This window comes from Emydura macquarii, unplaced genomic scaffold, assembly GCF_026122565.2.
Source record: "Emydura macquarii macquarii isolate MOO-44397 ecotype Brisbane River unplaced genomic scaffold, CSIRO-AGI_Emac_v2 contig_2994, whole genome shotgun sequence".
NCBI classification, from domain to species: Eukaryota; Metazoa; Chordata; order Testudines; family Chelidae; genus Emydura; species Emydura macquarii.
Window position 1 is genome coordinate 1,611,548 of NW_027133131.1, and position 24,148 is coordinate 1,635,695.

A 24,148-nucleotide genomic window follows, 5' to 3' on the forward strand; every position below is an offset into this window, starting at 1 on the left:
TTGGAAGGGGCCAGACTCCCCTCCTGTCTCCACCCAGCCCCTGGGGCCCTGCTGGCTCCACTCCCCCCCCAATTCCTGCTGCAGGAAGCGGGACCTGTCTCCTTCCTGATGGGGGAGGCCAGAACAAGTTTCCATGGCAACAGTTGCCAGAGACCTTCAGGGGCTGAAAAGTATTAAACAAGGGCGTGGGGGGGGGGGGGGTGAACAAGTCCAGCCCCACCCCCACGCTTCCCAGGGAGGGCCACCCCTCAAACACAGAATCAACCAGCCCAGGAGGGTGAGATTCTTGGTGTGTGGTCACCGGCCACCTCAGCTCCCTCTTTGCCCTGGGCTAGCAGGGGTGATGGGGGACAGAGAAGGGCGGGGGGGGGGGGGGATCACCTTTGATTCCCCTCTCCCAACAGCGAGGGGGGGGTGCCCAGCAGGCACTCACAAGGGCCAATAGCCCCCACCCCAGGCTGGTGGGCGGTAATGCCCACGTTTGACCCCAGCAGACACCCCTGCTTGTGGCGGGATCCCCCGCTGGGGCGGGAGGGGGGTGACCACAGGGGCATTTAGAACCAACAGGGCACCAGCCTCTTTGCAAACTGCCTCCGGCCCAGCACAAGATGCCGCGTGGGAGCAGAGCAGAGCCGGGGGCAGAGGCCCCCATGGCTCGGGCTTTAAATACACAAGAAAGTGTTGGGGGGGGCGGAGGGAAGATCCCCAAAAAACCCGATGCCAGAAGGGACGAGCTCAAACCTGCCCACTACCCCCCACGCCGGAGCCCGGGGCCCGTCCCGGACCAAGGAACCAGACAGGCCCAAAAGGCGGCAGGACGGACCAATCCCGGGAAGCCTTTTATTGTCAAACCACCGCCCCCCCACACATCTTCCAACATTCAACATTTCCTTTCCTCCCCCCCAAAGACAGAAAATCCCCAAATTCCCTTCCCCTGAGGCTGGACCGGTGGGAGGCGCCTGTACCGAGTCCAGAGCGTTTGTGGGGGGCAGGGAAGCGAAAGTAAGAAATCGGGAGAGGGAGAAAAATAGGATGGATTTTGGCAAATGTTTAAGGCACCTGCTGCCCCATCCGCTAGAGGAAATAGGGTACCAGCTGCAGGACGGAGATGCCCACCAGGGGGCGCGCAGGAGAGGAGGCGGGTCTGACGGCTTAAAGGGGCAGACACCCCATTCCGGGGTGCCAGGCGCCCGGCTGGGGCGGGGACCGGACCCGCCGCCCGGCCGGCTACATGACCTCGTAGCCGCTGCGGATGCCCTTCATGAGGCAGCAGGCGAAGATGATGCCCAGGAGCTGCAAGGGAGACGGGGGGGAGAGGGGGGGCGTTAACCCTCGGCCTGCCGCAGCCCCCCACACCCAGAGGGCACGGGCTGGGCATTGCCTTTCGGGGGCAGAGACCAGCCCCCCCCCGCCACGTAGCCAGGACTCCTGCCACCTTCCCGGGGAGGTACTTCCCCTGCTCCTCGTCCCCCCACCGGTCCCAATCCCCGACCCCCAGCCAGGGACCTGACCCTCCAGCCCATTGGGGGGGAAGGGGAGCCACCAGCTTGCAAAACGGTTGCCCCCCTCCTCCCCATCCCAGCCCCCAAGCTCTGCTCCCAGACCCAGCCTGAGGATTTAAGGCAGGAGAAGTTTTCCAGCACCCCAAGCCAGGGAAGCCCATGGACCGCCCCCCCCACCCTCCCAGCACTGCCCAGACCATGAGGGTTATTCTTCTCCTGACACAGGGGCCGGGCAGGGCCATGGGCGAGGCCGGGGGGGGGAGGGGGCGTGTCACTGGTTACCTCGAAGAAGGCGATGCCCAGCGCCACGGCAGCCACGACCACGATGTGTTTCTTCAGCCAGGCTTCGATGCTCTCCGCGCAGCCCTGCGGGGGGAGCCGACAAGGCAGCTCAGGGGTCCAGCCGGGCCCAGGCTGAGCTCCCCTTTCACCCCGGGAGGGGGACCCTCCCAAGGGAGCCCCAGCCCTTCCCACACCCCCCACGGACCCAGGCCTGGGACTCACCTCCGTGTAGATGGTGCTAGGCGTGGGGTTGACGTTGCAGTCGGCGATGGCGGTGGCGTTGGCCCGGCAGCAGGAAAGGGGGACGCTGTGGTTGCCCTTGAAGGGCTGGATGGAGAACCAGTCGGTGTAGTTACTGGCGCCGCAGCAGGAATACTGCCGAGGAGGAGAGAACCAGGCATCAGCGCAAGCAGCGGCCCTGCAACCCCACCCCCAGCACGCCCAGGGGAGAGAGGTCTAGTGGTTAGAGCAGGCAGCAGGGAGTCAGGACTCCTCGGTTCCCTCCCCAGCTCTGAAAGGGGAAGCAGGGCCTGCAACAACCCAGCCGGGCCCCCAAAGGGGGGGTCAAAGGTCAACACGCCCCGCCCCACTCACATGCTTCTGCAGGTCATCAATGGTGTTTCTGATCAGTTGGTCCTTGTTGTATTTGGGCAACGAGTCCTCCAGTCCCTCCTGCAGCAGGCTGCGGACCTGGGGGGGCAGATGGGGGGGGGGGTCAGAGCAGCGATTCGGGGCTCCGAGGCAGAGACCAGAGGGGGTGGGGTTTGGGACAGGGCTGCCTGGGTGGAGCGTCCCCTTGGGGGGCGCTCGCATCACCCGCAGCTTCATCAGGGCAGCCCCATCCCGCTGGTGACCTCCCCCCAGCCCCAGCCCCACGCATCTCCCCGGCAGGACCCACAGGGCAGCGAGATGCTCACCTTGTCCTTGAAGATGTAGCCGGCGATGGCAGCTGCGATCTCCACCAGGAAGATGAGGGTGAGCAGGACGGCGAACTGTGGGAGGGAGAGCGCAGTGGGGTGAGCGGTGCCCCTCAATCCCGACCCCCCAGACCCCGCCCCTCCCCCAGCTCTGCCCATCGCCAGGCCCCCCTCACCGTGGTGACCATGCAGTAATTCTCCTTCCAGGCCCCGCAGCAGCCGAAGAAGGCGACGAAGAAGATGACGACGCCCACGGCGATGATGACGATGGGGGCGCCCGAGGCCGAAGCGCTGTGCATCAGCAGCGTGTTGTTGAGCTCAATCTGCACATAGATGCCGATGACGATGAGGGCGATCCCACAGAGCTGGGGGGGAAGAGGGGGAGAGTCAGGGCAGCCCCACACGTGGCAGACGGGCCGCTGCACCCACCGGCCGCTCCTTGTAAGCTCCCCTCCCCCGCCCCAGAGGTCCCCCCCACCCCTCCCGGATCCAGTGAACAGGTGCTCATGGCTGGCCCTGGACCCCACGGGAACGTGCGGCCCACGCCCCCTCTGCTGGATGGCATCTGACCTGCTCAGCTGCGTGTCACAGCCCCGTACCGCTGGCAGCGGGTGGGGATTCGCCTGTAGCTTGGGTGGGGGATGGGAGGGCCAGGCCCGCTGGCCGCAGGCAGTTCCTCTATTTGCTACAAGAGCTTAAAATTCCCCCAAGGTTCCCAAAGCACGAGCCGGGCCACTGAGGTCACACTTGAAATGCAGCCACCTCTGGGGCAGAGCAGGGCAGGGCAGCCTCCCAGCAACAGAGCTGGAGAAAAGTGTTTCCTCCTCCTCCTCCTCCCCTCCCTCGGGTCCCCGGTATCCCCTCCCCCAGTATGCCCTTCTGAGGGAGGGGTTTGGAGATTTAGGGATACCCCCCCAGTCAGAATTCAGCCAGGACACCAGAGCCAGACAGACACTGGAGACACCAGAAGGGGGGGGGGGGGCAGAGAGGCCCAACCCTAAAGACAATCTGGAGCAAGGGGAGGGGTGAGGACCCCCCAAATAAGGGGGCGATGTGCCAGACAAACCCAGACAGACAGACGCCTTATCTCCCCAGCGATGCCAGCAGGGAACTGACCAGGGTTGGGGGGGGGGGAGGGGAGGAGAATTGTCTGAGGATCTCAAAGCACAAACTGCATCCAACTTTGCCTCCTCCACCCTCCCAGGAACATTACACACCCCACCTGCCAGCCTCCACCCCCTTCCCAAACAGCCCTGGCTGGCTCCGCCCGGCCCTATTTACCTTTCCCCGCCCAAGGAACACAGAGCTGGGCTCCACCCACCCCTGCCCGCGGGCTCCAGGGGCAGAGAAGGGAAGAGAGGTGCTGTCCCCCAGGGGTTGGGAGACCGGGCAGGATCCTTCCCTGGACGCATCTGTGGGGCTCTCCCCAGGCCGAGGCCGGCAGGGACCCAGAGACCCGGACCCGGCTCAGCGGGGTGCGCGCCCCACTGCCCTCTGCTCGACGCGGGCGGCATGCTCAGCCGTATCATAGCGCCCCTGCCCCGTCCCCGCCCCGGGAGGCCATGCGCCCTGTCACTCGGGGCTCCCCCTCTCCCCCTGCTCAGCCCGGGAAGGGGGATTCCTCGTGGGGGGGGAGGAGGGGGGCCAGGAACAGCTGGAATCAGCCGGGTCACAATTCCCCCAGCAGCTCCAGAGGCACCACCTGCCCCCCATCCTGCCCTCCCTGTTCCCCCCAGGGCCAAGCCCGCCTGTGCCGGCGGGTGGGGGGGGAAGGGGGGAGAGGCTGTTCTTCAAGCCGGTATCTGCTGGAGCCAGGGTTTCCGGCCTGGCCTGCTTCCCCGGGCCCCGGAGGGGCCTCGCAGGGGGCAGAGGATCCTGGCACCGGCTCTCCCGCCACAGGGACCGACCCCCCCACCGCTGGGATCCCAGGGCCAGTGGGGGGACCCTGGCCGGATGCTGGCCCCGCCGTGCTAGGCCGGGCGGCTGCCACGTTAGCGGGAGCCATGGCTCAACCCCTCCCCCTGCCCCCAACAGAACGAGCTGCGGTGCTAAGCTGGGAAAACCGCCTCTTCCTGCTGCCAGCACGTCCCCCCCCCGCCCCACTCATCCCAGCGGGCAGGCCTGGCCCCCCCCCCCCACCTCCCCGGGGGGGTTTACAGCAGTGAGGGTGCAGGAATTCCCCGGGGTTCCCGTCCCAGCCCGGGAGGAGAGTGATGTCTAGCGGTTAGAGCAGAGGCGGCTCAGGACTCCAGTCCCAGCTCTGCCACAGACCTGCCATACAACCTCAGTCAAGCTCAGGCCCTTTGCCTCGGTTTCCCCAACTGTCCCACCTTCTAGAGCCTTATTCCCCGGTGCTGGGGCGGGGAGCAAAGAGCGTCAGTCAGAGACCCCAAGGCGGGGCCCTCCCAGCAGCGTTCCACCCTGGGGGCCCAGGCGCGTTTCCCCACTGGGGAGCGTGGGCGGGAGGGTAAATGGAGCCGCCACTGTGGCTGCCCGGGCAAACTGGGGACGCCCCCCTCAGCCCCACACCGAGGGCAGGTCATGTTACCCGCCCAGGCCAGCCACCCCCTGACCACATCCGCATGGGCAGCAGAGCGGAGCCGGGGGGCAAGGAGAGAAGCCGCCCCGCACCCACGCCGGGCAGAGAGGAGATGCAGACCCAGCTCCCAGGGTCACAAGTGCCACGGCCACGCCCAGCCACCAACGTGCCAGGCGGGCCGCATCCCACGGCTCCGGCCCACGCCCACCTTTGAGCCCGACTGCTGGGCACTGGCAGGGCAGCCCTGCCCAGGGACTCCCAGCGGGTCTGGGTCCCCTCGCCAACCTCTGTGGGTCAGTGGCCAGGGCTGGGCACATGCCTCCCCCCCGCCCCCCATCTCCCTGGCCGGGTGGGGCTGGGTGACCTGAGGACCTGGCTGCTTCCGGTTATTGAGCAAGAGGGGCTCCAGCCAGCCAACTTTCCCACCCACAAGAGGTGACTCAGCCTCACTGGAGATGGGGGGGGGGCACAAGTCACAACCTACTCCCCCCCCCCCCCCCGGAGATGAACACGCCCTCTCTCCGGCCAGTCCCGTTGGGCAATCGTGGCCCGATTACGATCGAAGCCCGGAGCCGTTGGACTCTTTCCCCACCAGCCACTTCCCCTTGGGCCGTTTGACAGCGGCGGCGATAGCATCTCCCTCGCTGCGCCCCCCCTCCGGGACTCAGCACCTCGACAGGTCCCCCCCCCCCAGCGAGCCAGTCCCGCAGCGCCCAGCCAGCAGGAGGCTAAGAGGTGCCCGGGCTCCCAGGAGCCTTATGGGCAAGGTCACTGGGTCCCAGCCTCAGCCCAGGTGACAAGGGGCGAGGAGGGGGCATCGGCCCAGGGCCCGCGAGACACCGTGGCCCAGAGGAGGGGAGGGGAAGCCTGCCCTGGCCCTGGCCACGCTGTGCCTGCTCTGACATTAGCCACCGGCCCCTCCCCGCAGAACTAAGCGCCTGGGCAGGCCAAGGGGCGATTCAATCAATGCTGTGCAGGCTTTGTGCTGTCAAGGGGCCCCGCTGGGGCCGGTCTCTGCCAGACTCTGACCCACCTGCAGGCCTGGGGGCCGGACATAAGGTTTCCGGCATGACCCTAGCCAGCCAGCACAGCAGGCCCACTCGCTGCATTGGGGTGTTACCCCTGAAACCTAATGATGGCTGGTTGTGTGTCAACAGCGCAGCTGCTGGGCTATTAGCAGGAAGCCACCAGCTCTTCTGGGATGCAGATGTGGGGAGGGTCAGGGCTACTCCTGTATGCCCCACCCACACTCCAAATAAGTCAGTCATTCCCTTATCACCTCCAGTTTCCAGCTGACAGCCAACACCCTCCAGATTTCCTGACCAGGAGCACCAGAAAAATCCTCCTGACCCAACCACACACCCACTTTGTGCCCCACCCCAGCAGAGAGCTGCGGGCAGGCAGGCAGGGGAGGCGCTGCCTCGACATCTGCAATTTGGGATTGGTTTTCACCCTCCAGACACATGGAATGGAAACTCCTTTAACCCGTGGGCGTGAGCCGGGCGGCTGCCTACTCCAGAGAAGCCGCCTGGCATCGCTAGCCAAGGACCGGAGGGCCCTTTACAAGGTGGTGGCACGACACCCTCGGCTGGGTTGAGTCAGAACCCCCACCCTGTTTGTCATAGACCCTATGCTGAAGGCAGGCAGGGGAGAGTCCACGTTTGCTGGAACGGCCCGGAGTCTGGTCCTGGGCGATGCGGGGTCGAGCCCTGCTGAGGCCATGAAGTTCTGAGGGGCACCAGGCTCACAACAATACTAGCCAACTTCCTGGCCTCCCTTGCCCCCAGTAGGATGAACTAGAACACACACACCCCCACGTTGACCCCCAGCAATGGCCGCATCGGTATTTGTGATGTTGTGGGAGTTTTTAGTGTCCTTTAGCTTTCTAGGGCTGACTCGAACCTCACCTCAGCTGGTCAGAGCTGGGCTGCAGCCAGCGGAAGTCCTAGCACCCCCCCTTTGCCCTGCCTGCCCCCCCCCAAGGAAAGGGAGCCCGTTAGGAGTTGGGCCAGGACCAAGAACCTGGCTTTGAACGTTGGGGGGGGGGGGGGAAGAGCAGGGCTCAGATTCAGAATCTCCAGGGTCTCTCTAATGAGCCAAACTGACCCCCCCAGCCCCACACATTGGGCCCACCCCGGGCCCACCTAGCCCGGCCTCCCGTCTGCCACAGGGGCAGCCCAGCTACCGCTGAGAAGGGCCCAGGAGCCCTGCAGAGATGGGAGACAACCTGCCCCAGGAGCCTTTCCGCATGGGGGGAGGGATCAGTTCCTCGCCAAGCGCTCCCCACACCCCGTGCCCCCCTTCCACGGAGAGACCCCAGAACCCCGCGGGGTCCAATTCCAGGCCCACAGTTTGCAGCTGCCCCAGCGTCTCCAGCCCAGCGCGGGGAGGGGGAAGGGGGGGGGACACAATCTGGAACATCCCAGACACCCCCACACCACCAGAGTGAGCCAGGGCTCGGCCCCCCCCGTTCACCCCTCTCCCTCAGGATGTGACCCGAACCCCCCCACACACTCTTTGCACCCCCAACCCCCGCTTGGCCCCGCCCTGCCAGTCCGGCCCCACCAGGCGCTGGTGGGGGGAGATGTGTGGGGGGGGATGACGCAATCAGGAGCCAGCTCGGGTCACCCCGAGACCAAGGGGTCAGCACAAGAAGGGGACGCCCCCCCCCCCCCAACCCCGACTCACCCAGAACACGAAGTTGAAGAAGAAGAGCAGGAACTTCAGACACTTCATGCCGCCGTCCAGCGCCATCGCGGCTCCCTGCCTGGGGGGGGGGGGGGCACAGCGCTCAGAGCCGGCCCGGGGGGGGGGGGGGAGGCAGCGCCCCCCCCAGCCGGCCCCCGGCCCCGTCACCCGGTAAAAGCCGAGTCCCTGTAAGTGGGCAAACAGCCCCCCCCCCGCCGCATCCTCCCCCTCTGGGACCCCCCCACTAACCCCCGCCTCTCTGGGACCCCCCCCCCGCCTCATCCTCCGCCTCTGGGACACCCCCCCCACTAATCCCCCCTCTCTGGGACCCCCCCACTTCTCCCCGCCCCCACTAACTCCCCTCTGGGACCCCCCCCACTAATCCCCCCTCTGTGGGACACCCCCCAGCTCCCCCCGCTGGATCCTTCTCCCCTCGGCCCCCCCCAGCCCCAATCACCTCCTTCCCTCTCCCACGCCCCGCCCCGCCCTTCGGGGCGAGCCCCCCCCCCACTTTCTAAAGCCCCCCCAGATGCCCCCCCCCCTACCCTGAGTCTCCGCTCCGGAAAGCAGCGGCCCCGCTCGCTCCTGCCTGTCCCGGGGTCAGCTCGCAGCAGCCGGGCTCGGGTCGGGTCACTCCGGGCTCGGGCTCGGGCCGGGCTCGCTGAGCAGGGAGGGGCCCGGCGGCGCATGTGACCGAGCGGGGCCGGCCCAGCCGCTGAGTCAACAGGAAACCCACGCGCGGGGCGTGGGCGTGGGCGGCCCCGGGCCCGACGGGGTTCCAGCCCCTCCTCCCGAACTGGCCCCGCCCCCGGCCCTGGTTAATTGCACCCCCCCCCCGACCCTGGGAGAGACCCCCCCCCCCCACCTGCCGGCTGGCCAAGCCCTGCAAACCTGGGGCAGGTGGGGGATGGGGGTCTGCCCCCCACGCGCGGCCCCGCTGGCCTGCAAAGGGGGGGCCCAGGGAGGGGCAGCTCGCTCTCGCTGGCGGCTCTGTGGCTGGATGAGGCCCCGTGGGTCCGTGTCCCGCCCTCAGCCCCCCACCCGTGGCTGGGGCAGGCGGCCGGGTGCTGGCCGGCCCAGATGTTTGACTTTGTCCCTTGGAAACCTCTGCTCCCTCCCCCCCCCGGGAAACGACAGGGCTGTGAGAACAGCCCAGCTGCTGCCCTGGCTCCATGTAGCCCCGTCTCCGCCCGTGGCCTCGCCAGAGCAAACAGAACAGGGCACTTGGATGATCTGCCTGGGCCGGCTTCCCCTCCCAGCTCCTGGCAGCCAAGATGGGGCTGCAGCCCTGACCATCTCTGCTCTGAGCCACTGCTGGGCCCACCCTCCAGGAACTCACCCAGGTCTTTTTTTGAACCCAGTTATACTTTTGGCCTTCAACGTCCCCTGGCGAGGAGTTCCACAGGTTAATTATGAAAAGGACTTCCTCTTGCTTGTATGAAACCTGCTGCCTGTTCCTTTCATCGGGTGACTCAAGCTTTTGTGTGGTGGGAAAGGGGAAAGATCCGTTCCCTGGTCACTTTCTCCACCCCAGTGCCAATTTTATCGCCTTGAGCGTCTCCCCCCTCACGCGTCTCTGGCTAAGCTTGGCCAGGCCCAGTCTCCTTAGCCTCTCCTTGGCCGGAAGCCGTTCCAGAGACGGGCTCATCTCTGTGGCCTTGGAGGTGGGGGCTAGTCCTGGTTGGAAAGGGAAATAAACGGCCCCCGCCTGGTGAATCCTGGATCCGAATGGACTCCATGGAACAGGAGTGAAGGGCTGGAAGCTGAACCAGGCTCGTTCCAATGAGAAATTGGGCCCAGATCGTTAAGGAGGGGGCGGGATTATCCCCAGGTCCGGGGGAGATTTTCCTTCTGTGGTGTCTCTGAATCCAGCCTGGCAGCTGCGTGAGCTGAACCCCCGTTCTCGGGCTCACACGGAGGGGCTCTGGGTGAAGGGCACCGGAGATCGAACGGGCCTGTCTGACCTTAACCTCGGCACTGAGTCCGGCCCCTGCCTGCGGGCGGTGAAAGAGCGGCCAGCGAGGGGCTGCATTGGTAACCTGGGGTGGGTAAAATGGTCCCTGGTGAGGCCAGGACAGAACCTGCCTGAGGCCCAGGGCCCAGGGAGCGGCTTTTCCTCACCCCTGGCCCTAATCTAGCCCTTCAGCTACCAGCGCCCTCTGAGCCTGAGTGGAGTGAAACCAGGACTGGCCGGGGCAGCTCTGCTCTGGGACCCGGCGCTGAAGTGTGTTGGTTCCCTGGCCCCGGGGCTGAGCGGGGCACGGGGTGCGCAGGGGCTGCCCTTGCAAAAGGAGCCGCGGTCCCACGTGGTGGCCTCGTGGCAGGTTCCCAGTGAACAAGGCTCCTGCGGCCGTGGAAGCAGCTGAGCTGGGAGAGGAAGATCCGGTTTCCCTTGCAAAGAAGCTGAGCCGGAGCACACCAGGCTGTGGCAGCCAGCGGGAGAGCCGACGGCCCTGGCCCCGGCTCCGGCACGCCGCACAGAGGGGCTGGAGCGCCTGCTCCAAAGAGCCTCAGGGTGGCCAGTGAAAGTGAAAAGGAGTCACCGCCCCCCACAGCTAATCCGGATTAGCCAGAGGACAGTGGGGTCTAGTGGTGAGAGCTGGGGGCGGGGAGGGAGTCAGGACTCTTGCGTTCTCTGGCAGCTCTTGGAGGCCTCACGGGCCCATGACCGGTGCGGGGAGCTGGTAGTCAGGACTTCCAGGTTGTGTTGCTGACTCCACCCACCTCGCTGTGTGATCCAAGGTGGGTCGCTTGCTTGCTCAGTGCCTCAGTTTCCCCCGCTGGGGAATGCAGACAATGCCTCTTTGTTGTGGCACGGCCTTGTACAGTGACTTCATGTTACCCAGGAAAGTCCCTGGCTTCCGAGGCTGGCGTCAGCCAGACAGGACAAACGTTCCCTTATGTCCCCGGTGCAACGGCAGGCCCGGTTCAGTCTCGGGTGGGGGGCAGGGAGCAGGACCTTGGTTTTAAAGGCTCCCTAATACCTTTGTTTTACAGCCTCCCTCAGGGGCATTACACACAGAGACCACCCCTGAAATGCAGCCACCTCTGGGCTGGAACACAGCAGCACTGCACACAGCATGTTTACAGAACAAACGTGAAAGCTAACTTGGCCCCTGGGGGAAGGACGGAGGCTGGAAGTAAGAACCCGAACTGGGAACTAACCAGGTTTAAAATCGTCCCCTGGAATTTCCCTGCTCTGATTTCTCAGGGTGGCAAGAACAGCCGCCTGCCCCCGCCCCCAGCCCACCACCAGCGTGAGAAGCTCTTAGCAGGGCCCCCTGCAGCTAGACCGTAACGTGCCCGAATCAGGCTGGTGCCAGGAGCACAGTCCGGCCGTTGAACTGGGAAGACCGGTCACCAAAAAGCAAACAGCGTGTGGTGTGCGCACTCCAGCAGCGGGTCTGCCGCCTGCTGCCCCCGGTGCAGGCCCGGGTGCCCTGGGAAGGAGCCGGCTCATTATTTATTATTTTTCTTTGTAGTGGAGCAGGGCCAAGAGGTCCTGCCCGAGATCAGGACCCCCCCCTTGTGCCAGGCCCTGCCCAGACGCAGAGGAAGAGACAGTCCCTGCCCACAGAGTCTGATCCAGAAGGGCACAAGACACGGGGGCCCAGGGCTTGCCCTGGTGGTTAAAGCAAACGTCTGGCGCCCGGACTCCTGGGTTCTATGCCCACGGAAACCTAGGAGCAGGATCCTCGCCCACCTCTCTCGAGCTCGGCCCAGCGGGCAGGCTGCCCTCCTCCGCGTGCAGCTCCCAACACGCCACACTCAAGCCTGAGCCAAGGGGCCTGGAGCAGAACACCCCACAGTGGGTCCCGGTGGAGCTGGGGGGCAGTGGGGCGCCTCACGAGATGCTGGAGGCTGGGCCTGCCGGGGAGATGGGAAAACCCAAGAGCTGAGTCCAGCCCTGAGAGCGTCAGCCACAGGCCGGGAACTGGGCAGCCACAGGCGACCATGTCAAGCTCCCTGATCCCCACCCCACACCCTCGGCAGGATCTGTCTGAGCCCCCAGCTGCTGCCCCCAGGGCCCGAGGGGCAGGAGCTGGCTCTGCAGATGTGGCCCACCATGGCCGGGCTGCAGCGGCCACGAAAGTCTGCGCCACAGGGCCTGGAGCAGTGACCCCGCTGCAGGGGCGGGGTAGGGGAAACCCTGGGGGCTGATGGGGGGGGGGGCCCTGTGGCTGTGCCCAGAGAGGGGCTGGTGCAGCGAGAGCCCCCCGGGGCTGGCGGAGAGAGAACGGATGAAACAGGAGAGGGCAAGAAAAGAAACACGTTTAATGAGGCCAGGCCCCCCCCCGGCTGGCCCTAGTGTTGCGGTTGTCAGTATTGGAGGGGGGATGCAAACGAGCGCAGGGTGGCGGAGGGGCGCGAGTGGCCCGGGAGGGTGCAGGGGCCGCCTGCAGCTCCCTCCCCCCCCCCAGCCACGCGGTGCTGCCACCCCCCTGCCCCCTGGAACCGTCGCCCCTGCTGGGCTGCAGCCACCCTAGCTGCCCGACTGCCCCCACCCCCCAGGTCCGATAAACGACTGATGCAGGTGTATAGACCCCCGGCAAGGGGCTGGCCCCGCCCCCCGTGGCACAGAGGCGGAGCCAGGCTGTCCCCACACGGGGCTACTCACGGGGCAGCAGCGGCCAGCGTGGCCATCACCATCTCCAGGTGCTCAGGGTGCACGAAGGCCACCAGGCCGCCCCGGTTGGCCCAGCGCTCGGCCCCCACGGCGCCCCCGGCAGGCTGCTTGTAGGTCAGCTCCGGCAGCCGCCCCCGCTGGCCGGTGCGCCAGGCCTGCAGGGCGGCCGCCAGGTCCACCATCCCCCCGCCCAGGGCCCGCAGGATGGCGTGGGGGGCGCACGAGTCCCACTTGAAGGTGCTGCCCTCGGAGAGGACGTAGGCGTCGGCCAGGCCCAGGATGACGCAGAGCATCTTGTAGCCGGCGCCTGCGGCGAAGCGGAGCCGCTCCCCGTACAGCGGCCTCAGCGCCCGCTGGATGCCCGGCTTCTCGCTGCTGCTCAGGACCACGGAGGGCTGGGGCCGCAGCGGCGGCCGGCTCAGCGAAGACAGGCTGGTGCCCTGGTACGAGACGCCCCAGTGATACCTGCCCTGCCACCTGCAGGAGAGCAGCGGACAGGAGCGCGCGCTGAGAACGGCATCGGCCATGACACTGATGAGGCCCTAGGCGGGGAGGAACAGAGTCCACCCCTCTCCCCGCCCTACCCCGGGGGAGCAGCAGGGCGACGCTGGATTGGCAGCGGGCTCAGGAGAGAAGCTCGGGGCCAGGTGAGCAGGGGGCTGCGGGTCGGGAGTGAGGGTGGGGTTGGTGCAGGCCAAGGACTCCACCTAGCGACCTGCCCCACGTGGGCTTCCCCAGCAAAGTCCAGCTGCCCCACGGCAGAGCCCAGGGCAGCGGCAGGTCCCTCCCCAGCCCAGGGGCAGCGACAGGACGTGCCCAGGGGCGGGTCCCCTTTGCTGGGCTCAGAGGCAGGGCTGGGGGTGAGGGCAGTTACCTGTGAGTGAGGGGGTCCTCCCGGAAGAAGGGCTCGTTGATGACCCCCAGGACAGGGTCCCCCGAGTTCCTGTCGTACACCCCGACAAGCACGAGCGCCGAGCGCAGCCCGGACGGGCAGATGCCATCGATGGGCGCCACGTTGGCCTGGCCACGGATGTACTGGTTGGTGGAGTCTGCCGGGGAGAGAGCGGGAGATGCTCGCGGGGCTGGAGGCATCAGAATCAGCCTTAACCCCCCGCCCAGGGCAGAGCACGAAGCCTCCCCCCCACCTCCAGCCAATGCCACTGGGCTGCCTTTGTCCCAGCCACAGAGGGATGGGGCTCACTGGCCACCACGTGGACCGAGTTCTCTAGGCCTCAGCCCCTACAGCTGGGGCTGTGGGGGTGGGGAGCCAGGGTCAGCACCTTTCCCCAACCCCAGGACACCCTACAGGGATGCACCAAGAAGGCCGGTCTCTCCCGGCCCCCAGTGCCCTGCTGCCCCATTACCGATGGGGTCTATCCAGATGGCCAGCCTCTCCGGGGGGATCGCCAGCGCCAGGGCCTCCAGGGCCGGGTCCTCCAGCACCACCTCCTGGTGGATGGCTGCAGCCAGCAGCTCTGCTGCCGGCTGGTTCCGGTCCAGGATTTTATACAGCAGCGCAGCCGTGTCCTGCTGGGTCGCACACACCTGCACCACCAAGGTCTCTCCTGCTGGGTGGAAGGGCTTAATGAGACAGGGCAGGCCCAGGGGCCCCCCATGCCAGGGGGCTGGAGTCAGTGAGAAGTGGGGGGGGCTCCTTCCCCAGGGGGAATCACCTGCCCCCTGGGCTGAGCCGGTCTCCGGGGGTTCCTCCTGCCTTGCGCCCCAGACCAGGGACGCTCCACCCCATACAGGGCCAGCTCAGACACCCCAGCGTTGGGCCATCCTAGCTGCCCCTTCTCTGCCCAGAGCCCTTCCCACCCCCGGGGACAGCACGGCAGGGGGTGGGGCGTGAGGACCCCTCCAGCGCTCTCAGCACTGGCCACCAGGCTGCATGGGAGACCCAGGTCCCCTCTCTGTCCGGATACAGCGCCCCCCGCCCCTTCCCACGCCGCTGAGTCACTCACCCAGGCTGTTCTCAAACTTGTTGGACTCCTCCCCGCAGATGTGGCCGTGCAGCTCCGGGAACTGGGAGAGACGGGGGGGGGGAGGGGGATGGAGGGGTGTAGCTCAGTTTGTGCCTGGGGGGGGTTGGTGCTCAGGGGAGCAGGAGCCCTGGACACCAGCTGGTCACTGCTCCAGACTCACCATCGTCTCAGGCCCTTGAACCTCCATGTCCCGCCTCCCAGTGGTGGGGGAGTCCGGAAGGGGGTGGCCAGCATCCTCCGCAGCTCCCTGCCCTCGCCATGTCCCCAAGGGGCATCCCCCATCCCCCTTCTGGGGACACCCCGCTCCCATCTGGGCGCCCACCCTCACCCCCGGCCGCGCCGTTTGGCAGCCTGGGGCAGGCGGAGGGGAGAGGCCCCCAAGTACCTCCTTGCCCACGTAGTGCTTTATGACCTCCTGGATGAGCACGTCCGCCAGCGTCTTGAAATCCTGCACAAACTTCTTGTTCTTGTCCGAGCCCGTCTTCTCCTCGATGAGCAGCTGGAAGAGCGCCTCCTCCTGGCGGCACAGCTGGGCGATGCGGGCCGACTTCTCCGACGCCTCCACCAGGCTCTTCAGCAGGGCCGCCATGGCGGAGATCTGGAAGGGAAGCCGGGTTAGATGGCAGCAGAGACCAGAGCCCATCGGACGGGGGAAAGGAGGGTCCAGGGGTTCGAGAGGGGAGACTGAGTCAGGGCTCCTGGGTCCGTGGGGCAGGGGAGCGGGGCTAAGAGGAGAGCAAGGGGCTGGGAGCCAGGACGCCTGGGTTCTGTTAATGAAGCCGCTCTCAAAAGAGCCGGTCTAAGGCAGCAGCCGAGGTTTGGAAGCTGGCAAGGGAAGTGCCCCAGTTATTGCAGGCCTGGGGCGTGCGCTGAGTGTGTGTGTGTGGGGGGGCAGCCTGCCAGGCAGGGCAGGGCCCAGCTCCCCTGGCACAAGCAGCCCCCAGGGGACCCAGGGGGCAAGGCTCACCCCAGCTCCAGAGGGGTCTGTGAGACTGGCACAGGCCAACTTTACCAAACCACCCCAGATGTGAGGAGCTGGGCCGAGGGCGCCGGCCTGGCCTGTGGGGGGGACGTGCCACGGAGACACGGATTGAGCCACGGCTGGGGGGTGGGCGGGACGTGCCACGGGCTCCGAAGGGGGGCTCCACACCCAGACCCCCACAGAGGCCTCTGGAGAACCCCCCAGGAGCCCTCTGGAGCCACTGAGCTCTGCACAGGCCAGGGCCAACTCCCCCCCCCCGCCCGGGCCATACGGGGCCGGCAGCACATCCCGCACCGAGCCCCCGGAGACCTCCCCCCTCCCGGGGCCACGCCCCCCTGCCTGAGCCAGTTGCCCCCAGACCAGGTGGGGGGGGGAACCCCCCCATTAATCCCTCCAGTGCTGAACCGTCCCAGGCCACAGCCAATCCCAATCCAGCTCCCCCCCCCGCCCTATGACCTGCCCCCCGAACCATCCCCCCCCCGGGCCTGTGACCTGCCCCCCCCTTGGGCGCAGCATCCTGCAGCTCCCCGCGGGGCGCCCCCCCCCCCCCCCGGGGCAGTGGGTGCCAGGCAGGGTGGGGCTCCCCCAGCCCCCCGCAGGGCCCCCCCGCAGGGCCCCCCCCCGTACCCGCCGGGCTCAGGGGCGCTGCGGAGGCTCGCGGGCGCGGACGGGTCCCGTCCCGGGTGGGCTCGTCCCGACCGACCGACACCCCCGCGAGGGGCGGCCCCAGCCTGGCCATGTGACCCGCGGGGTTAACCCCTCCGGCGCCGGGCCGGGCTGCCCCATGGCCAGGGGCGCGGGAGGCCGGGTTAGAACCGGGTTGACTCCGGGTCCCCCGCCCCGCTAGAGTCGCCGTCGGGGATGGCTGGGGAAATCGAGGCACGGGGGGGAGGGGTCACCCAGCCAGTGGGAGCAGAGCTGGGATAGAACCCAGGAGTCCGGGCCCCCCCAGAACTTTTCCCCACTCTTCGTGTCCCCCCCCCCCGACGCTGCCCAATCCCAGGGGGGTCCGGACCCTGCCGCCCCCGACCACCGCGGGGCGGGGCGGGTCGCAGGCGGGAGCGGGGCAGAGTAGGGCCCGGATCGGGCCCGCCGCGAGAGTCCCTGTTTTTAACCTGCCAAGACCCCGAATTTCGGGCGCTGGGTTCCCCGGGCAACCGCTGCTGACGTCAGCACGGAAGAAGCAGGCCGACGCCGGGGCCTTGGTGATGTCATCCGCTGTTGCCATGGCGAAACACCAGCTGGGCGCTCAGGTCCTGACAGGCCCGTAGAGGGGCGGGTTTGTGCCCCCCCTCCCCCCATCCCAGCGGGAGCTCGGGGCCGCCACCCCCTCCCCCCCGGCACAAGAGGGGAAACTGAGGCAGGGAGCAGGTGACCCGAGCCAGGCCACACAGCGAGGGACAGAGCCCAGGAGTCCTGTCTACCAGCGCCGCCCCCCCGCCCCTCTAATCACTGGCGTATGTCCCCGGGGGGGAGCTCCGGCCCTGGGGGGCCAGGAGACCTTGGGGGAGTCAGGCCCCGAGTGGGAGCAGGGTTCGCCTTGGGGATACCAGGGCCCTGACGTGGCGGAGTTGGGGGAACCCTGAGCCTGGCTCCTGGGGCGACAGGGGTTCCCCCCACCGCTCTCTGCAGCTTCATGCAGCCCCGTCAGCAGGAGAGTCCCGGCTCCCATCCCCCCCCCCCACTCCAACCACTAGACTCCACTCCCCTGCCAGAGCCAGGGGCAGAACCCAGGAGTCCTGGCTCCCAGAACTGCTGCTCTAACCACTAGCCCTTCCTGTCTTCCCTTAAATCACCCCCCCACACACACATTCCAAGCTGCCCCCAAAGACCCTGAGCCCTCCCAGAAAGACCTTCCCTCTGCCTAGTGCCCCAGACAGGCAGGGGAGGCCCAGCCTAGCCCACTGCACCCTGCGGCCTGCTCCCTTCCTGCAGTGGGTCTGGGCAGGATCCCTGGTCATGGGCCCCTCGCTAGCCCCAGGGGCATCAGGCTCCTGGAGAGGTGCCCAGCAGCACCCGTGTCCTCCCCCCATCCCCTCGAGGGAAAGGAGCTGAGCCCGGAAAGGCTCTTGCAGGAGCTGCCTCCGGGGCCGGAGGGAAGCGTGGGGGTGAGCCAGAGACTGGGGCCAGCGCCGGGGCCCAAGGAAGCAGGTGTTTTGCTGGTGTTTCCAGAGAATCACGACTCCGTGGCCGGGGAGCAATGGCTGTGTCGAACGGCCAGCGGTGTAGGCTGCGCAGTGTGTCTTTATCCTCACCCCGGGATGGCCGATGGCTCCGGGACACCCCTGGCTTGGGGAGTGTGCTGGTGTGGGGCAGTCTAGTGCTGCCGGGGAAACAAGACTCTCAATCCCGATCCACAGCCCCCGGCCGGCCCAGCCCTGGGCTCCCCGCACACACAGCTCTGCTATGGCATCTCTCTTTGTATCCTGTGAAGAAATGGCTTCAGACTGATACGCAAAGCAGCCAGCCATCCGATCCATGGACAGTGATGGCCTGTGTCAGCCAGCTCTGGCACCAGCTCCCAGCGTGGCTCTGCTCTACGGAGCCCAGCCAAGCAGGAGGGACCAGGAACCTGACTTTGCTAAATCCGGCCGCAGGCGGGTGGCCAAGGCTGGGGAGAAATGTTGCGCCCTCCGCATCCACTGGGTGGTGCTCGGAACCCTGATCTAGACACAGCCAGTGAGCCGGGGAGGGCGGGTGCCGATTGGCTAAGAACTGGGGAGCTATTCCGGCACCCAAGAGCCCTCCTTGAACCATCCCTGAGTTCACCCAGGCCACGGCACGTGCTAAAAACAAAACCCCTCCAGGAGACAAAGAGATGGGGCAGGAGCAATAAGTGATTATGACAATTTCTCTGTCAGGCACACGGACCATTTACTCTCTGACTGACTGCAACTGGCCAAGATTTCAGGAGCCCAAATGTAAAGTCTCTGATTCTCAGTCGCTGGGGCCATCCACTGCAAAACCCAGGCCCCTAAAAACCATTAGATGCCTTGGAAAACCTTGACTGTGCTACTCCGTTCTGGTTTTTTAACTCAATCGAAAGCAAAGAACTGCCTGATCATGCACACGTCTCAGCTCCAAACTAACCGAGCTGCTTCGGCTGGGAGCGGTTTGGGCCAGGGACCCGTTCTTTGGTTCTGTTTGTACGGTGCTCGGCCCCATGGGGGGCCTGGCCTGGTCCAGGACTGGAGGACCGGAATAGCTCACAGGGAAGCAGGGGTGGAAGTCGGATGGAAATTTTGTAACGCCCCGTGCAGGCTCCTGCATTTTAGGGCATTTTAGAACAAAAGTTTATGCATAAAAAAACGTCGAGCAGGTGCCGGGTACCTCACTGGAACGCTGCAACCGGCTCACTGGCCATGTGGCAAATCCCAGTCACTGAAAAGATAGTAAAAAATTCCTCCACCGGCGCAGGGGTTTTCCCCAACACACACATACCTAAAAACACTGCAAGAGCAAACATCTGCATTGAAAACCAAACCAGTCTAAGGTATGACATGACCAGGCAAGTTATCCCCTCCCCACACAGCTGTTCCAGACACTCAGAACGTGCGCTGGCTTGCTGAATGACCTTGGACAAGACACTGTCCCGCTCTGTGCCTCAGTTTCTCCACCTGTAAAATGGGGATAATGATGCTGGCCTCCTCTGTAAAGCACTTTGTGACACTAATGGACAGTGCTGTAGACGAGCCAGGGGATTATTAGGTAATTATTACTTAAAGTCCCAGCTCCCAGAGTCATGTTATTACAAGAGAATTGCAGCTTTCATCAAAGAAAAACTACCAGTCACTAGCTGCAGCAGGCTGGGCGGGCAGCGCCAATTCCCAGCTCTTTGCAGTGCCTGGCCTGCCTCGAGAGGCCCTCCCTGGCGGGGCGCGTTGTCCAGTGGGACGGATTTGCTGGTCAGGAAGAAGGTTTTCTCTGGCCTTTCTTGCTCCGTTTCAGCTGCGCGCCATGGTTGATTGGCAGCAAGCATTTTGCGGAGCACGTCAGCAAACTGTGTTACCAACCGATGGCCCCAGCCCTGCGAACGCTGCAGGCCATGCATAGCTTTACACACAAGCTGATGTGCTGGCAGGGTTGCAACCTAAATCCAAAACATCTCTTCCCCTCCCCCCCCCCCGGCTGCTAAAATGCAGCCATCTCTGGTGCAGAACGCACCAGTTGTAAGCACAGTGCCTCCTGACACCCTAGGCCAGGAAATCCCAGATCCCGCTGAAACTGCAGCAGGGGGAAGGGCAAAATGTAAATGCATTTGGCCCAGGCACCCAGGATAACCCTTTACGCTGAGGAAAAGTGCCATGGGATCTTTCACGACTATGAGTAGCCAGCTGGTTTAATGCTGTAGCCCCCCCAGCTGGCAACACTGGCATACACCCAGGGACAGCTGTAGTTTAAGGACAGCCACGTGATCTCTCTGTATATGGGCTGCATGGAGCACTGGTTAGAGCAGCTGTGTTCCCCACACACTCCCAGAGCTCTCTGTCCAGTCCAAAGCCTGCTGGAAAGAACAGGAATTCAACACATCCTGCTCCAGACACACCAAACCGTCTTCACCCCTGGGGTGCTTCAGAGGAGGCACAGTGGTGTGGTGGGGGGGGAAGGGGGGGTGGGCAGGCAGTCATTAAAACAAACCTTTCCCAATAACCACCAATGAATTGTTATTTCCCTGCCTCTGCTCCCTTTGCACTCATGAAGCGTCACTAACTCCACTGCTCAGCACCAGGCCGTAGCTACGACGCCTGCCCTCGGCTATCGAGCGGCGACACTGCGGCCCAGCGAGACACACGCCCAGCTCTATCCCCTGCCTGCTGCCCGCGAGTGGTCTCTCTTTCAGAGCCCCGCGGCAGGGGCACCCCGTGGAGGGCTGGGACGGCAGGAATGAACCAAAGGGGGTTGCTGATACTTTTGCTGCTGGGCTTTATCACTCTCTTGTATGGGAGGAGCCATTGAATGGCAAGGGACTTTTCAGCCTTTCAAATCACACCAGGCTCAGAGTTCGTACAGCACCTGACGCCGCCTGTTCAGAGCAACAGAGGCTGCTGGGTGCTGAGCTCGTGACAAGCTGGCCCAGGCGTCGATGCAGCTGGCTAACGAACGGCCCCAGCAGCTCCCAGGTCACTTCAAGATTGGCTGGGGCCACCTAAGTCCAGACGTAGCTTGAAACCTGCCTCTTCTCTCCCCCTTCAGGAGGTTTCAGCTCATTCCCCCAGCGGGAGTCGTGCTCACCACGCGAGCTCCAGCCCCGGCCTTCATCGGGGCCTCTTGCATCGAGGCTATATTTCCATCCTCTCGCCAACATGGATTCATTTATCCCCCGCAGCATGTCCCCCCTGGGGAGCGATGGAGAAGCGACCTGGCCCCCAGCTCCTCCAACATATTTCCATCTTACTGGTGGGAAACTGAAGCCAGGCTGGGCCGTGCGGATCCAGGTCCCGCTTTCGCCACATCCGGTTCTGACTCCCCTGCTTCACTGCTGCCGAGCTGCTGATCCCAGCCCTTCCTGTGAGCCCCCACTGTCCCCGCTCGCTCGCCGCCTCCGACAGCTGCGGCCGGCGTCACGCCTGGCCACCGCACGCGGCTTCTGGCGTCAACCCAGCAGGTGCCGTGCTGAAGCAGAGTGCGACGTTGCAGGCCACAGACGCTTGCTCTCCAGGCTAATGCTGCACCGAGGTCCCGCCCCACCTGGCACCCCCCCACCCCACGGCTCATAAAGACACCCAAGGAGGAAAAATCAGCTGAGGTCCCTGAGAAAGGTCCAGCTGAGTGGCTGATCCAAGGGCGTTCCGGAGCCCCACACCCAGCCTGAGCCCTTTGCCGTGTGCCCGTTGCCCAGGCTTCGGTCTCAGGCGGTTTGAGATGCAAGTGGCAGGTGCCGGCGCTGACAGGTCAGGAGCCAACGAGCCCCTCTGTGTGCGGCAAAAACAGGCTGAGACTGGGATAGCTCGTGCGGTGTCCTCGTTTCTCAGGCCCCGCGTGCACCTAAATCTCTGCATGTGCCCCAGCCTGCAGGTCTATTTCCAAGGAGGGGTCGCGGGTACAGCTCAGGGGATGGAGATTCACAGAAGTGAGAGCTGGACAGAAGTTTTTTTTTGGGTGGGGGGGTCGCATGATCCATCCTTGGCCGGTGCCGGTCTGGGCGCCCGGCTCCAATCCAGTTTGAAATGTCTCGAGAGCGGGGATACAGCACAGCACAGGGTGTCCTCTGCCAGGCCAGGGCAGGGGCCCTGGAGTCTGTGGCAGTGGAGTGAGAAGAGCCAGCTGCTGCTTTATGGGACCGTCCACCCGAGAGGCAGCCAGGGCAGCGCCGTGGAGGTGAGGTTACAAGACAGCCCTGCCCCAGCAGGGCAGGTGGGATCTCGCCTGGTGCTGATATTCTTGGTGGCTACTGAAATTGGTGACCGGCTCCGGCCGGCCATCGGGGCACCATGACGCATTGGCCCGTGGGATGGGCGATGCTGGTGCTAGGTGGCCCGTGGGATGGGGGCTGAAAGGAGGTGGGTTGGATACACGGTAAGAGCTCAGGTTTGGATGGAGCTTTCCCTCCCTAAGGCCGCAGCAGAATATGGAACAACGCCGGGCTCCCGGGGCCGGGGCGTCCCTCTGGGCGAGCAGGCTGAGGAAGGACTTTGTCCTTGCAATAGACAGGCTTCGTTCCCCCCAGCACTGCATCGCCGGCCCGCCACAGCGGGCTGCAGACATGGGGCTATTTTACCAGAGCTGCCAGGAAGGAACCACTCAAACAAACGCCCCCGGGGAAGTGGCGGATTCTCCGTCTCCTGATGGCTTCAGATCCAGGCTGGAGGCCTCCCTGCAGGATGCACAGAGTACAGGGCTGACCACACGGAGAAGGGGCGCAGGTTCGTGGGGTGTGTGGTGCACATGGGGGGAGGCGACCACACAGTCCCTTCTGGCCTTCAGAGTCAGGACTCTCGGATGCAGCCCCAGGGCCTTGGTCTTTCTGGACTCACCTGCACCGAGCTGCAGGGTGCTCAGCTGGCCTGTGCCCCGGCGCCGAGCTGCTGCCCTCCCGCCAGGAGCCGAGGGCTGAGTCGCTCCGGATGGGATTTGAATTTGGATCTCCAGGGAGCCGAGGAGTTTCTGGGCTGCCGGTGGCACTGTAAGGACCGGTCCAGCGGCCCGTTGTCACCGGAGGTCTTTGCACACTTCCTGTATGCTGGCTCCAGGTCGGCCTGTCCAGCCATGGCCATGCCGGGGGCCAGGCCGCTGGCAGAAGGTCTGCTCCGGGTAGTTCCACTCTCCATGGTTCTGATGACAACTGGGGGGAAAGAAATGGGTCTTCCAGGGAGGACGTGGCTGGTGTTTCCACCCCCAGGCCTCTCTTGTTCCCGGCCCATTGTGGTTTCCAGCTGGGATGTGCCATCTGGGATAAAACTACTACTAATAATAATCCAAGACCTGTGTCCGTTTGCCCTGGAGCCTGGGGCCCTTTGGTTGCATGCAGGCCCTGAAAGCAGTTGGGAGCCATTGCGCCTCTTCCTACCTTGGGTGTCACACGTTGCAGCTGCGGCTGAATCCTGCTGGGCTGTCCTGGCTCTTCTTCTTCCTCTCACAGCTGTGCTGAAACATCTGCCCAGAGCTCTCCTGCTAGCAGCTTTCCCAGCGGCTCTCCTCTGAGCAAGGCAGCGTCAGGCTGTTGAAAAGCTGGGCCGTGCTGGTCACAGCAACCGGGCGGAGACATGGGGAAAGCGGGTTTTACAAAGCGGGCAGCCTCCCCCTGGTCCAATGATGATTGCAATGAAGGGCTGCGCGGTGGGGGTGGGCGTGACACACCCCGTGCTGTGCTTTGCACGCCAGCCACGGCCTCGTTGCACTAGTGCAAGGGGACAAGGCCCAGAGATGGAGGGGAGGGTGTTCGGAGATGGAGGGGAAGGGACCCAGCTGGTTTCACCCTCCCTGGCTCAGTGATGGGCCAAGGGAAACCAAGAAGCACATCCAGGGTTCAAATGCCTTCGGCTGAAACAAGGGGCGGCCGGGCACTCAGGGGAGACTCTGGTTAATTGGGAACCCGGCAGGTTCTGGCTGGATCCGGGCCTTGCTCAGGAAACCCAAAGTGCTGCGGGGGTGTGTGTGGGGGGTCTCCTATCCCTGGACAATGAATTAGGGGCTTGTAAAATAGCCAGGAACCAACCTCCCTCCAGGCAGGCCGTCTGCCTGTCTGCCCCATGCACCCCATCTAGCACACTGTCCGTCCGTCCGTCCGTCCGTCCACACCCCCCGCCTCAGCAGCCACACCCCCCTGCTGTCTCTCGCGCGCCCTCCTCTGAGAGGCGAGGCACGGGACGGAGCTTTGCAGAGGGCTTTGAATGGCCAGCTGAACCCCTGCCCCCCCTGCCCCCCTGCTCGCCACTGCCCGCCACTCGCCCCCTGCTCGCCACTCGCCCCCTGCCCCCCCTGCCCGCCACTCGCCCCCTGCCCCCCCTGCCCGCCACTCGCCCCCTGCCCCCCTGCTCGCCACTCGCCTCCTGCTCGCCCCCTGCCCCCCCTGCCCGCCACTCGGCCCCCGGCTTCTTACACTGCGCACCGTGGCTCTAGCCCCCACCTCTTAGAGCCACGTCCCCCCCGGCCGGCCCGGCTCTGCCCGGCCCAGCTGTCCCGCGGC

At 65.3% G+C, this 24,148-nt stretch overlaps 2 protein-coding genes across 6 annotated transcripts in view; both read right to left on the minus strand.

Moving 5' to 3' along the window:
* Window positions 1-428: 428 nt before the first annotated feature.
* Window positions 429-8,628, minus strand: CD63 (CD63 molecule). 2 transcript variants are annotated; one of them, XM_067529903.1, is made up of 8 exons: window positions 8,474-8,628; window positions 7,929-8,003; window positions 2,878-3,066; window positions 2,702-2,776; window positions 2,379-2,474; window positions 2,007-2,159; window positions 1,785-1,868; window positions 429-1,293 (listed from the first exon to the last, which is right to left on the minus strand). In XM_067529903.1, the coding sequence occupies exons 1-8, from the start codon at window positions 8,615-8,617 to the stop codon at window positions 1,228-1,230; spliced, it is 882 nt and encodes a 293-aa protein (XP_067386004.1). In that variant the 5' UTR covers window positions 8,618-8,628; the 3' UTR covers window positions 429-1,227. The 2 variants fall into 2 exon arrangements, with proteins under 2 accessions (XP_067386004.1, XP_067386005.1); XM_067529904.1 differs by having other exon boundaries at window positions 7,929-8,007; window positions 8,474-8,606.
* A 2,336-nt stretch (window positions 8,629-10,964) lies between these two features.
* INPP1 (inositol polyphosphate-1-phosphatase) overlaps window positions 10,965-24,148 on the minus strand; it is a 30,539-nt gene continuing 17,355 nt past the window's right edge. Inside the window, exons 1-6 of one of the 4 annotated variants that reach the window (XM_067529893.1) lie at window positions 16,638-16,679; window positions 14,926-15,138; window positions 14,520-14,580; window positions 13,920-14,120; window positions 13,430-13,604; window positions 10,965-13,032 (exon numbers count right to left, since the gene is read on the minus strand). In XM_067529893.1, the coding sequence (XP_067385994.1) occupies window positions 12,543-13,032; window positions 13,430-13,604; window positions 13,920-14,120; window positions 14,520-14,580; window positions 14,926-15,129 (1,131 nt within the window). In that variant the 5' untranslated portion in view covers window positions 15,130-15,138; window positions 16,638-16,679 and the 3' untranslated portion in view covers window positions 10,965-12,542. Of the gene's footprint in view, window positions 13,033-13,429; window positions 13,605-13,919; window positions 14,121-14,519; window positions 14,581-14,925; window positions 15,139-15,507; window positions 15,533-16,149; window positions 16,489-16,637; window positions 16,680-24,148 lie in introns of those variants that run through there. The other 3 variants (XM_067529892.1, XM_067529894.1, XM_067529895.1) reach the window with 3 other exon arrangements.